The sequence below is a fragment of the Schistocerca americana genome, chromosome 5, assembly GCF_021461395.2.
Source record: "Schistocerca americana isolate TAMUIC-IGC-003095 chromosome 5, iqSchAmer2.1, whole genome shotgun sequence".
In the NCBI taxonomy this organism is placed as follows: domain Eukaryota; kingdom Metazoa; phylum Arthropoda; class Insecta; order Orthoptera; family Acrididae; genus Schistocerca; species Schistocerca americana.
In genome coordinates, this window is record NC_060123.1 from 386,562,045 (window position 1) to 386,576,546 (window position 14,502).

General features: G+C 39.2%; 1 protein-coding gene across 1 annotated transcript; it reads left to right on the plus strand.

Annotated features, from left to right (window-relative positions):
- The first annotated feature begins 49 nt into the window (after nt 1-49).
- LOC124615356 (AP-1 complex subunit mu-1) lies at nt 50-4,224 on the plus strand. Its single transcript, XM_047143170.1, has one exon. The coding sequence runs from the start codon at nt 167-169 to the stop codon at nt 1,433-1,435; it is 1,269 nt and encodes a 422-aa protein (XP_046999126.1). The 5' UTR covers nt 50-166; the 3' UTR covers nt 1,436-4,224.
- Nucleotides 4,225-14,502: the final 10,278 nt, after the last annotated feature.

Genomic DNA, 14,502 nt, shown 5'->3' on the forward strand with positions numbered 1-14,502 from the left:
TCTGCTTATCGTTGGTGACCTGTGATCTTCATACAAGAGTAGCATTCGTACAATGTGTCTTTGCAGGTGTGGAGTTGTTTGGTTTTATGTGTGTGTCGAGTTGTAAAGGGAGTGTTGAATGTGATTATTGTGTGACTGTGAAGCAGTATATTGAAGTTCACAGAAAATGTCGTCGTCTTCTGTATATATACTCGATGTGAAAGGCAAAGTTCTCATATCGAGGAACTATCGAGGCGACATAGACCTTGGTGTTATTGAGAAATTTATGCCGTTGCTTATGGAGAAAGAAGAAGAAGGAATGCTGACACCAATACTACAAACAACAGAATGTACTTTCGCCTATATAAAATATAACAACTTGTATATTGTTTCCACCACTAAGAAGAATGCTAACATAGCCCTGGTGTTTGTTTTTCTCCATAAAATAGTGCAGGTAATGATCGAATATTTCAAAGAACTAGAAGAGGAAAGTATAAGGGACAATTTTGTTGTAATATACGAGTTGCTGGATGAGCTAATAGATTTTGGCTATCCACAAACTACGGATAGTAAAATTCTTCAAGAATACATAACACAAGAAGGCCATAAACTTGAAATTCAACCTAGGATTCCTATGGCTGTCACAAACGCAGTGTCATGGAGATCTGAGGGTATAAAGTACAGGAAGAACGAAGTATTTTTGGATGTCATTGAATCTGTTAATTTGCTGGCAAATGCTAATGGAAACGTCCTCCGCAGTGAAATAGTGGGGGCAATAAAAATGAGGGTGTACTTATCTGGGATGCCAGAGTTGAGACTTGGATTGAATGATAAAGTTCTTTTTGAGAGCACAGGTAGAGGTAAATCGAAGTCAGTAGAGCTGGAAGATGTCAAATTTCACCAGTGTGTTCGTTTATCCAGGTTTGAGAATGATCGTACAATATCTTTCATTCCTCCAGATGGAGAATTTGAATTGATGTCTTATCGTTTAAATACACACGTGAAGCCATTAATTTGGATTGAATCTGTTATTGAAAGGCATGCACACAGTCGGGTAGAATATATGATTAAAGCAAAGTCACAGTTCAAAAGGAGATCCACTGCAAATAATGTTGAAATTGTTATTCCTGTGCCTGCTGATGCAGATTCACCAAAATTCAAGACAACGATAGGGAGTGTGAAGTATGCTCCAGAGCAGAATGCCATCACCTGGACTGTCAAATCATTTCCTGGTGGTAAAGAGTATCTCATGCGTGCACATTTTGGTCTTCCAAGTGTTGAAGGCGAAGATGTTGAAGGAAAGCCTCCTATTCAAGTCAAATTTGAAATTCCATATTTCACAACTTCTGGAATACAAGTACGTTATCTTAAGATAATTGAAAAGAGTGGTTACCAAGCGCTCCCTTGGGTTAGGTATATAACTCAGAATGGTGATTACCAACTTCGTACAAACTGAATTCTTTCATGTTTAATTTATGACAGCTAAGTTTTATGTGCAGAAAACTGTTGTGTGAATGGATAACATTGTTATAATCTGTTAAAACTTTGTAAATATTTTTTTGAAAGATCTATATTCCATAATGTGAACCTATATTCTGGAGATGAAATTTAGACAGTGAGAGAATTTCATAACTGTTGCGGTACTTGGTGTTTTATTAATTTTACGCAAATCAATGCACATGATCTTGTAAAGATATTGCACTTGACCATTTAACTGAGTGTGCATTTAGTACTACATTCCTGGCCACTGATTGTAAATTTCTTTTTGAAAAACATGTTTCTAATAAACAGTATTAAATATTTATTTCTTGATTAATTGTTCCATTCTGTAATTTTTTTTCCAATGCAGTACTATGTTGGCACTGCAGTACCTTTATCTAAATCTTGTTTAGTTTTTATCATCATGCTTAACAACATAATTTTTCGAAGAGATAGGTTGAATATTAGCAAATTTGCAAGTTTTTATATGATTCTTTAGATTTATGAAAAGTGTTGCATTTAGTGTAACTGCATGTTTTCGAGAATGACATACCCTCATATATCTGCTCAAGGGGTAAGAATGGTATTTCTTTGCCTTGCTTGGTTTTAGCATAGTTGAAGGGTAAAATGAACTATGGCTGCCCTCGTCCCACAAGGGAATTAGTGGGCTTGGTTCCAATGTTTTTGAACTCCCTAATTTAGGTGGAAAGACATTTTACCAGTCTAACAAGAGTGCTTCTTTAAAAGTTTGCTTGTTTTTAAATTGTTGGCACCAACTAGTTATTGCTTTTCACTGATCATTGTGGGTACATTATCCTATAAATACTTAACCATTGTAAAGAAAAGTAACCTTACAAATTAGTGTTTTCATATTAACAGTGTAATAAGTAAAAAAAATAGCAGATCTTACAATCTCCCTGAATTGTCCATGTGTTTAACACTGACTGTCGTACCCGTAGTATTAAGTTACCTTCAGTGTTGGAAAGAACGCCATGCCTGTAATATTTTGGGAAGAACATTTTGGTGAGGACTGCTATGCCCATAATATTACAGGAGTGGCAGCCCTCACTTAAGGTGCCTAATATACTATGGGCATGGTATTCTTTCCCGCAGTGAATGCAATGTAATACTACGGGCATGGCATTCAAAAGTGTTAAGTAATGGTGTCGTATGGGAAATAATTTGTTGATTATCTTCTTTGACTTGTTACATTCATCCAGACTGTCCATTAATTTTCATGCTTATCTGACAATGCTTGTGTTTATTGATAATGACAACTGTGATATTTTTAACTGTAAGGCAGTATTTATTTGTTTGCCACGAACCATTGTAATTACAGTATGAGACATGTTAAGAAATACATTACAAAAAATGTAATTGAACAGTGGAAAATCCAGGCTGGAATATAACAATATTATGAAAAGGATAGTTGCTGTTCACCATATAGCAGAGATGCTGAGTCGCTGATAGGAACAAAAAAAATACCGTCAGCAAATGAGCCGTTGGTCAATTGAGTGTGCGTTTGTATGTTGTCTATGTCCGACGAAGACCTTGTTAACCGAAAGCTTTGCTGACAGTCTCTTTGTTGTGCCTATCTGTGACTCAGTATCTCTGCTGTATGGTGAGTAGCAACTATCCTATTCAAAAATGTAATTGCATATAAATGTAAAAAGATTACATAGATGTTAAGACAAATATATGTATATGTACAACAAAGCACATGCTACAATGACATGGAAATGAAGTATCTTCAAAGAAACAATTGCAGCATTTGCCTCAGCAGATAGGGAAAACCACAGAAAAACTTAATCAATACGGTTGGTGAGGGATGTAAAACCTACTCAGAGAAACCACATTTCACTGCTGTTCTCTCCAATGTAAATTACATTTGATGTAATATCAATAGCAACAACTTCAAAACCAATATCATAGCTAACAGGGAAATAGAACTAATCAAAGCACCACTCAGTGTTATATTCGAAGCACTTTTCTTGGTACAGCTGGCAAACAAAAACAACTGCAATGAGCATTCTTGTAAGCTATTAACTTGTTATGCATGACTGTCTCCTGTCACAAAGTTAATGTAGGTATTCCGTACTGATGTGTGGACAAACCAGAGTCATGTGCTGTTTTATTTATTTTTGAAGCCAGACAGCACACTGATATTCTTTATGTTGGATTGAATCTTGTTGGGGGGGGAATATATTACTGCCTGCACCTACTGGGTCTTTATCCATTAATTTTAAACCTTTACATTCTATGTGATAATGAGTATCATTTATTTTATGAAAAGAATGATTTCAAATGTGTACAATGCTGGGATAGTTAATATCTGGAAATCTTTAACACCTTTGTACAGGTTCCCGGTAGGACTTGTGAAGTAACACTGTAGATGGACAGCACCCAGGTCTTGCTCATGCAGTGAATTAAACTTCATAGCTGCAATTGTGCTTCCTTCCCTCTACAGTGACCACCTAGAAAGCACAAGGAAGGGTCTCTTCCTTGAGCTGCCATGAAGCTTTTAAATTCTGACCTATCTGTACTCAAATACAGCGGCTTGCACGCTGTTGTGTCCACACTGCTTTTATCTGTCTGTAAGAGCCAGTAGGGGAAAAAGTTCCAAAAAGAAACACTCTTGTGGTTTCCAAATTGTAATGTAGCTTTTTGTATGCTGAAGTGTTTTAAAACATACCACACCTAGACATATTGTGTGTTAATGGCATGTACAATTCTTTTGTTCCAGAATAAAAACAAGGTTCAATAAGACTGTTTGTCTCCTACTATGAGTATCTCATAATCCAGTGTTTACAAATAGTTAAATCTGGTTTCATCATTTCAAATGACACATAACAAGAATTTATTGCTTTTGCAGTTACAATGCTGTGATTGTCATAAATGTGTTAAAAGCTGCCATGCGGTTGCCTCTACCACAGTTGCTGAGGGCTGCCTCGAAAGTGTTAATTTTATCTCTGCGAGAAATTATAGGATATATTCTCTTTTTGCATCATATGACTTTATTTTGAAGTTTTAACAAGCTTTATATACACAAATTTGCTGCACAATCACAGGCCAGAAAGAAGTAGGCCTAAGCTAAGTGTGGATATATGAGACTGAAGTACATTTTTATAAAGTGTCTTTGTTTATATTTTTCCTTAATAAGAAATATATCAGAGCTTATTTTTAGCAGGTCTTACCTGTGTGAGTTTTCCAATTCATGTAACTGTCCACTAGCACACCCAGGAACTTGTAACTGTTTGCCTTTTGTATGTCTGGGCTTCCAAGACTGATTCTAAAGCTATGAGTATGGACTAATCTGCCTTCGTGTACATTTTTTTTTTTTTTTTTTTCCAATACTCAAAGTTTTTGAAGTTTATCAACTGAGTTGCAGTAAATAATAAGTTTCATCAGCATATGTGATGACTTTGCCCCTTTCAATATTGTTTAAGTCATTTACATAAGGAATTTAAAGTAATGGTTCAGGTACTACATCCTGATGCTCCATACTTGACTTTATGGCACCCAAAGTAAGTATTCATAACAGTGTTATCTATTTTAATTTTATCTCAGAACAATGTTCACTCTGTTTTACTAAAGGTCTGTATGATTGGGTGACTTTCTCTTACACCATAATGGTGAACTTTCTGCATGAATGTGACATGACAGTCACAAGCTTTATAGAGGTCAAACTAAAAACTTGTTTTTTCATCTAACACTTTTGAAATAAATGATACAAAGTTAGCAACTGCTGTCTCAGTTGACCTATTTGTTGGAAAACCATGCTATGCTCCACCTAGAATGTTGTGTCTGTCTATGGACTTAATTGATTTTCATTAGTTTCCATTATTTTTGCAGGCAGAAGTAATGGTTATGAGTCCATTTTGCTACCTCCCTTATATAAAGCAATGATTTTTATATATTTTTTTTTTTTTTGAAGAGTTCACAAAAAAATAGCTTGCTCCAGAGTTAAGTTGATTAGAAAAGTTAAGGTACTGCCATATACTGACAACAATGTTTAATTACCCTAGAAGATATATGATCTGGTCCTTCTGTACTATTACCTTTTAAAAGATTTGTAATTTTTGCTACTTCATGGTCAACTATTAGGAACAGAAACAGAATTTCTGTTACTTCAGCAGTGTTAACTTCTTCCTTCACTCTATGGGCTCTACATCCTGTCAGTGTGCTTACAATAAGTATATAGTGCTAGTTGAAAATGGAGCAGATGTCCTTTAGGTCTGAGAAATTGTCCTTTCTTAGTTATATTTCTATGCCCTATACTAGATGAGCCTTTCCTTTGTGTATTTATGTAAGTCCAGACAGTCTTTGCTGTCCCCACTTTCTTTCTTGTTTAATGAACAAGAAGTGTAAATGCCTGACCAGTTTTCTACTTCAAGCATTGTATGCCATTAATTTATATTTGATGCATGTGTCAGTCTGACTTCCATGAAAATATCATTAGTGCTCTGTATTGTCAGTTGTGTGTATTAGCAGTCCATAGTGTTCTGTTATTACAGTGTTTATAATTTGTACGTACATCATGTTCTATGGTATATTTGATGTAACAAAGTTTTTAAGTTGGGAGTGCTGATTGGATTACACAGCTGCCTAGTAAAAGAATTTTCAGTTAAAGTGCTAACTAATGCCTCCTGCCACTGCAATCTATGGGATATGCCTCACTGCATTTAGAAGAAACACATCTAGTTCTTCAAGAAATCTGTCTACAAAGGCACTTGGGGATCTGTGTAATCTGAGAATCAGGCATTTATGTCCCTATAACATAGTCTCCATTGCGGCTGTCTTAAAAAAAAACATTTCTGTACTGCTTGAAAATACCTGTTGAATATAGCATTTGCATCACCTTTATGTTTCATTCTACCAAAAGAATCAGTTCCTTGGAAACCAGTTACACTGTAAGTCCATATTTCATTTTCTTGTAGATCACGCACTGCAATAATGAAAATGTTGGGGACTCAGAAACAGTAAGCATTTCTATCTAGTCTGCTTTCCTTACAGTATTCTGACCTCTCTGATGTAGGATTCCAATGTTTGAAATGTGTACCTTGATATTCATATTTACTATTTTGTCTTTTTTCCTTCCTGTATGTAAAAAAATAAATACTATATCCTGACCCAGTAGCTGTATAGGCTTATAGGCTTCCTGGATCTTAAGATTGTGGCCCATGTCTTCATCTCGGCTGCTGGCCTGGTGCTGATGCAGTTCGTGATGATTCTGGGACCCGTTTGGTTGATTAGAGCTCAGTCCGTAGTGCTGAGATCTATCTGACCTAGGTAGATATTTGAATTTCTGCAATGTCAGCCCCTGCTTTTGGTGCTGTTGGCTTAGTTGCCACAAAAACAGACCCAAAATATGCTGGATGTTCCTAAAAAGAATGTTGAAAATGAGAGGGCTGGTAGAGTGGGTCGTAACAAGCAACTTTCGTGTAGCAACCCGTGTCTGCATCTCTTACGCTCAGAACTAGGTGTCATTTCAATAGTGTTGCATGCTGCTGTGAAGGGAGGCATACATTCTGCCATCTGAGTCAAGATGTAGCAGATCTGTAGGTCAACATTTTCAATTTCTTTGTGCCAGCAAGATAAAGAGAGGTGATGGGATTGATGTTTCGTGACCTTTATTTGCAAACAGTTACAAAAACTGCTCAGAATTACAACCTCTGCTTGAATGTGTGGCAATGATTGTCACGCCCTTTCAGACACCCCTGCCGTAGTGGGGATTGCATCAGAGGCTGCCATAATTTGCGCTATAAGCTCTTCATCTGTTTTGATAGATGTTCCATAAGCAACAGATTTCAGCTGCTGCCAGCACGTCAGGTCAAGGGAATATGCAGGTTGTGACACTGGCCCAATGTGCCCTATCCAGTTCTCACCAAAGGTCTCATCCAAATGATTTCACACTACCCAAATGAAGTGCAAAAATGCACCATCACGTTGGTAACATGTGTGCAGTTACACATTAAGTAGCAAATGTTCCAGTTGCCTACCAGTGCACCCAAATGCTGACAGTGAAGCACTCTTGTTGGCCACAAACGAAGATGGTGTGCAGATTTTCCTGTGCCCACACATGTTTATTGTGGCCGTTTAACAACACACCTACTCTTGTAAAGAATGTCTCATCCATAAAACATACAAAATGTGGGAATTCAGGTTGAATAGCACACTTCTGCAAAAACCACTTGCAGAAATCAATGCAACATGGAAAATTTCTGGGTTAAGGGCTTTAACTTTCTGAAGGTTGTAAGGCTGCAAATCATTTTCATTCCACACATGTTAGACTGTGGAATCGCTTACACCCATTTCTCAAGCAACACTCTGTGTGTCCTTGGAGAGTGTGTTTTGCAGCGGTGCCAATGCCTCCTCTTCTAACTCCAGTGTGTGCACTTTGCATTGACAATCACTTCCATCCAGCCTTTGCATCTGTATCACAAAATGAATGCATCAGGTTTTGATGAAGGCCATTAGGACACCTTTTCAGTGGACAGCTCACTTCAAGAGCACCTCTCTCTCTCAGGGACTTATTGATAGCGGTGAACATGCATGGATCTGGTACTCGACTATTTGGAGACTGCTGAGCGTACAACCACTGAGCAGTGAGAGCATTTCCATAAGCTCAGTACATGCCTACCCCTTTCTCCTAAGAAAAGTGTACCCTTTCCCATATGCTCAGCACAGCACCAAGCACAAGTGTGTCCCTGTTTGTGGACACACTGATGTAAAGCAGACCTGACTCTGCAGTGGACACAGGTGCTGCAGTCCATGCAACATCAAACCAAACATGCATTTGCTTTGCCAAATGCAATATGTACATGTCCCAGCAAATGCCGCATGAAAGTGTATGGTGTTTTCCCTCCCAGAATACCTGCCATTGTTTTGACTCAGGTGGCAGGTTGTATGCCTACCTTTGTGGCGGTGCGGGACACTGTTAAATGATGGCCAGTGCTGAATGCTAAGGGATGCAGACATCAGTTGCTATTTGAAAGTTGCTTGTTACGACCCACTCTACCAGTACTCTCATTTTTTACATTCATTTTAGAAACAGCCTGTATTTTTACAATGAACACTAATTACTTCAGGCTCAGACGAGCTGATCTGGACTATATGCTTCAAATGTCTGCACAGCTTCTTTTTTTCCTTGCATAACTAAATGTATGCCATGCCTGGTATAGTCATTCCTTCTAGTGTTAACTGTTCCCTGTAGAAATTCATTAATAGCACTTTTAAAGCCCTTAGTATTTCTTCTGGTGTCATTTGCTCCACCAATAATGATGACAGCACCATTTATAAAAAAAACCTTTCATCCTTTGGTCTGTATTTGAGACCACATCCTTTAACAGTGTGCAAGGCTTGTAAACTGATGAGACATGGTAACCTGGGTGGACAAAATCATTCATTATACTGGCAAAGTTATGATCATGGCTGTGAGCAAGCAGGAGACTGTTCTGCTCTTTGGTTTCATTGCCTGTATGATTCAGTATTTCAGTGCACACGTTTTGTTTACAATTTTCACCTTCCTTTGACACTTATGCTCCTCTTTATATGATGTATTGTTTGAGATCAATGCCAATATCCATACAGACTTTACTTTCTTGTCTTGTGTTCAGAGTGAGGTTGTGTATTCTAGTGTTAACGTCTTTATCAAGTTTGCATCACACATAAATCAAGAAATTGGTAATTCCATTAAATTTAAATGAAAATCAAAACCTTTATTAGCCACTACTCCTAGAAATTATGTGATAATCTAGACAAATTGATTGAAGATACCTGTTAGCTACATAAAAAAATAACAATGTTCATTGTCAACAAACTTTGCTTTCTGTGGTTTATACCTGCTGTTCATGATAAATATCACTATGGTTGGCCATTAATTCATTGCATTCTGTGGATCATGTCTATGAGAATTATGAGTGGGGATGTGGAAGGAATCAAGGTATACATTAACAAACAACTCATAGAAACTTAATATAAATACTATATTGACAATAGGCTATCATTGTACTGCTTAAAGCTAATTATGTCAATGCCAACTAAATTTAGCTGAGGAAATTAGAAAGGAAGGTGCTATTTTGAAAAGAAAAAAAGTAAAGAAGAAGCTGCTGATTATTTAATTATACTGAATAACTACTGCTTATCTCATATTGCTAGCTTAATATTGACTTGATTACATTTTTATTTTACAAGAAAAATAGTTCCTTAAACATGTAAATACAGAGTCACAATATAAGGAAAAGGATCTTCATAAAGATGATCCACTGAGTGATAATCTGGCACAATAAAAAGACAGTACACATATAGCTTTTGGCCTTCAGAAAAGGGAACATACAAACATTCATTCAAACAAGCAAGCACACCTCACTCAAACATGGTCACCATCTCCAGCAACTCAGATGGGAATGTGTGTGAACAAAAGCAGCAATCTGGAGGGGGCGGCAGGGGAAGGTATAGCATGGTAAGGGGGAGAGCAGAGTGCTGTCTGGTGGAGCATGCCAGAACTAGATGGAGGTGTGAGAAGACTGCCATCAGGTGCAGTGTTGAGAGCCTGTGGGGTATGGAGGTGGGGATGGGGAAATGAGGAGTAGACAAGGACAATGGAAGGGGGTGCATTGCCGGAGGGCAGCACACAATGAGGTTGAGGGGATGTGAATACGGAGAAGGTGATAGAATAGATGGGGTAGAAACTGTTGTGTGGGGACAGTAGGTTACCATAGAGTGAGGCTGGGATAATTTCAGGAGCAGAGAATGTGTTGTAAGGATAACTCCATCTGCACAGTTCTGAAAAGCTGGTGGTGGCAGGGAGGATCAAGATGGTCTCAGTTGTGAAGCAGCCATTGAAACTGAGCATTTTATATTCAGCTGCATTTTGTTTCACAGGTTGGTCTTCTTTGGTATGGGTCACAGTTCGCAGATGGTCATTCATCCTGGTAGACAACTGGTTGGTATCATTACCAACATAAAAAGCTGTGCAGTGGTTGCAGCAGAGCTGTTATATGACGTGACTGCTTTCATAGGTGGCCTGGCTTCTGACAGGTTATTGTAAACCTTTGGCAGGACTGGAATGAGAAGTGCTGGATGGGAGGATTAGGCAGGCATTGCACATGAGCCTTCCACAGGGGTGTGATCCCTGTGACAAGATGTTGGTATTGGGAATGGCATAGGGATGGACTAGCACAGGGACACACGATATATGGCCCACGGGCCTGTTAAGTCTCTGACTGTGGCTTGCAGGAGAATTCTAAGAAGAATGATCAGTTCCAAATTTTTTTGATACAGTTATTTGGTTTTTAGATTAATCTAGTCTGATAAAAATCTAGGTAGCATTTTTAATTCTTTGACTTATTAGCAACGAAACTCTCCGAGCAGATAGGTAAAAATAGGATTACATTTTTAAACTTATCAGTAATGGAAGTGCATGCAACAAGATGGCAATTATGGGCTTTGGTTTACTGGTGCTATCATTAAACAACAGTAGTGGGAACAAAACTGCACTACTAATGCGCTCCACTAAACAGGTTCTATGCGTACCTGCCAAGCGGCACACAGATGGTGATTTAGGGTGGGGGAAGCTGCTTGATTGGCTGCTATCTCACGTGGACAGAAAACACTACATCTGACTGCTGCAGTTTCAAGTGATAATGAAGTGTTTCTAAAATGTTGAAAGAGGAAAAACTGCCAAGATACTGTACTCTTGTGGAATTAATATTGCTGACATAACGTTGATTAAAGAAGAAAATTATTGTCCATGGTTAGAAGTTCAAATTCATAAGTCTTGGGGTGAACATACCACTTTATTTGTAGCTTGTGCCATTTATGATCCCTCTGCTTTTACATTGCGTGCAAGGTAAAGTAAGAGTTTTATTTATTAATGTTTACTTCAAAGTGGCCAGAAAGAATGTGACAACAACTGCAAGTGAATAATTGTGCCTGAAGGTAGAGAATTTAATACCGAGTGAACAAATAAGTACCTTTTTATGTTGTACAATGTGAATTTTTATTAATTTCAAAGATCATATTCAACAGAGTTTACCAGGAGGTATATTGTGGCCTGTGCTTTAGATCTAGTTTGGGTTTGGCCCTGGATTACTTTTGTGTTGTGCAGGGCTCGGCTGGGATGTTGCGGAGATTGTGTGGGTGATGGAACACCAACTTAGGAGGGGTGGGAAGGATCTTGGGTAGGATGTCTCTCATTTCAGGGCATAATGATAGGTAATCAAAGACCCGATGAAGGATGTGGTTCAACTGTTCCAGTCCGCGATGGTATTGGCTGATGGGGGTACTACTTTGTCACTGGTTCTTGGAAGTGATAGGATTGGAGGTCTGTGGGGAAATGGCATGGGAAATTTGTTTGCAAACTAGGTCTGGGGGTAGTGCCTGTCTGTGAAAGCCGTGATGAGACCTTCAGCAAACTGGACAAGAAAGTACTTGTCACTGCAGAGATGATGTACCCAGGCGGTCAAGCTGTTTGGAAGGGATTTTTTTCATGAGGATGGGATGACAACTGTCAAAATGCAGGTACTTTTGGGGGTTGTTAATGTGGAGACAGATGTGGGTGGAACCATCAGAGCAGATGAGGTCAAAGTCCCAGAAGATGGTATGCTGAATTGAGGAGGACCAGGTCAAGTGGATGGGAGAGAAGGTGTTCTAGTTGTGAAGGAATGAAGATAAGGTGTCTTGGCCCTGAGTCCAGATCTTGAAGATATTGTCACTGAACCTGAGCCACATTAGTGATTTGGTGTTTTGGAAGACTAGGAAGGTCTCTATATGACCCATAAACTAATTGGCATAGGAGGCTGCCATGCGGGTGCCCAAGGTGGTGCCGCGGGTTTTGTTTCTATACCTTCCCTTCAGAGGAGAAGTAGTTGTGAGTTAGGATAATGTTAGCAAGGTGTATGTGAAATGAAATAGTGGGTTTGAAGTCTGAAGATTGAGAAAGGTAGTGTTCAGTAGTGGTGAGACCATAGGAATGAGGGATCTTGGTGGATAGGGAAGTGGTGTCAACAGTGATGAGTAGGGATCAAGGACGTAAAGAGTTACGGATGTTGTAGAGTCAGTGAAGGAAGTGGTTGGTATCTTTAACATGGGAGGCTAGATTATGGGCAATTGATTGGAGGTATTGGTCAATGAGGACCAAAATTCTTTCAGTCTGGCCACAACAACATCTGCAATTGGGCATCCAGGATAGTTAGGTGTGTGGATTTTTCAGACCACATAGAATGTGAGAGTGCATGGTGACAGGGGGGGTTGGCTCTGCTATGTGGATGATACACTTGTTATATGGCCACACAGCAAAGAACAACTTCATGCATTCCACAATTTCTTAAATGGAATTCACCCCAAAATCAAATTTACTTTGGAGGTTGCAAGTGAGGTCGGTCTTCTGTTTCTAGATGTGTTGGTATAAATAACATCTGATAACACTCTAGGGCACAGAGCGTATAGAAAGCCGACCAACACAAACAGGTATTTAGATGAAACTTCCTGGCAGATTAAAACTGTGGGCCGGACTGAGACTCGAACTCGGGACCTTTGCCTTTCGCGAGCAAGTGCTCTACCAACTGAGCTACCCAGGCACGACTCACGCCCCGTCCTCACTGCTTTACTTCTGCCAGTACCTGGTCTCCTACCTTCCAAACTTTACAGAAGCTCTCCTGCTTATTTAGATGCCACTTTGCACCACCATCCAGCCCAGAAGCCAGCAGTGCTCTACACTGTCTTCAGGTGCCTTCCGCATCAGTGATGATGACAACTTCGAATTGGAGTTGGACTTTTTAAAAATGACAATGAAGGCAAATGGCTTTGATAGTTGTTCAATCGACAGGGCTTTTAAGCGGAATATTAATCACACTAATAAGAATGATGAGGAACCACCTTCTCCCTCTGTTAGGTTACCATTCTTTTCTGGGGTCACTGACCGCATAAGCAGAATTCTAAAGGAAAATGGTATCCAGACATCTTTCTTTAGTCAAACCAAAGTAAAAGATTTTTTTCTGATGAAAAATGGATGCACCTGATTGCCTCCACAATGCAGGCATCTATCAAGTGAAATGTGGCTGCGGCAAAGTGTATAGTGGTGAAATGGGAAGAATTGATAAAGAACACATTAAGGAACACGAACGACATACGCGGCTAAAACAAAGTGTAAAGTCGTCAGTAGCAGAACATCATGAGAACTGTGGCTCTGACATCTACTTTAATAATGTGTGTGTGCTGGCTAAGGAAACCAACATTTATAGAAGAAAGGTCCGGGAAGTGGTCGAAATTTCCAAGAATGCCCGTAATTTCAATAGAGGCGATGGCTGTACGCTCCTGGCATCGTGGTTCCCTGCCATAAAGAAAGTGAATATGCAGCTGTGGTGTGCAAGCAATATTAAAAACATGCTGCAAGTCATCTCGGCTGACAATAATATTTTTGGTAAACATTCCCCCTCTCTTGCTCTGTCTGTTTTGCACCTAGCCAATGATAATGGCCAACCAATAGCAGTAGGAGGAGTTTCAACCAATAACCCTTCTCCACTAAGTGTGGAATAGTGCCTTTCTATCGAATAATGATGGGCCACCAATAATATCATATGAGTTTAGCCAATAACGCCCCTTCTTCTGCAACAATGGGAAAATTAGCCAATGATCATGGTCCAACAATGGCTGTCACAAGAATTTTAACCAATACTCCCACTTCTCCAGCACAAAAAGGGAAAACTCCCCTTTATAAGAGAATACGAGACTTGTCTCTGACAGTGTTCTAGCAATAGTGGATATCGAAACATCGTGAAGAAGGTTCCAGCAGAGGGGTCGAAATGTCGATTATTTTAGAAGGAAATATGATGTGGCCTAACAACCTGGAAGATTTTAACTTAGTAAACATGGTTAAATGTAGGCACAGGACTAGAGGTGAGGCCTTTGGATAGGACTGAAACTTTTGTGGGGTTGACGGTTTTGATGGAAAGATGAACAACATTGTTCCAGGAATGATTTGGCTTTGCATTTGGTGGAACATTGGTGGGGTTTTTTGGGGATATGTCAAGCTGAAAAGGTCAT

Bases quoted from the DNA above. Each gene is read 5' to 3' on its own strand.
- LOC124615356 (XM_047143170.1), top strand. From the start codon at position 167: ATGTCGTCGTCTTCTGTATATATACTCGATGTGAAAGGCAAAGTTCTC.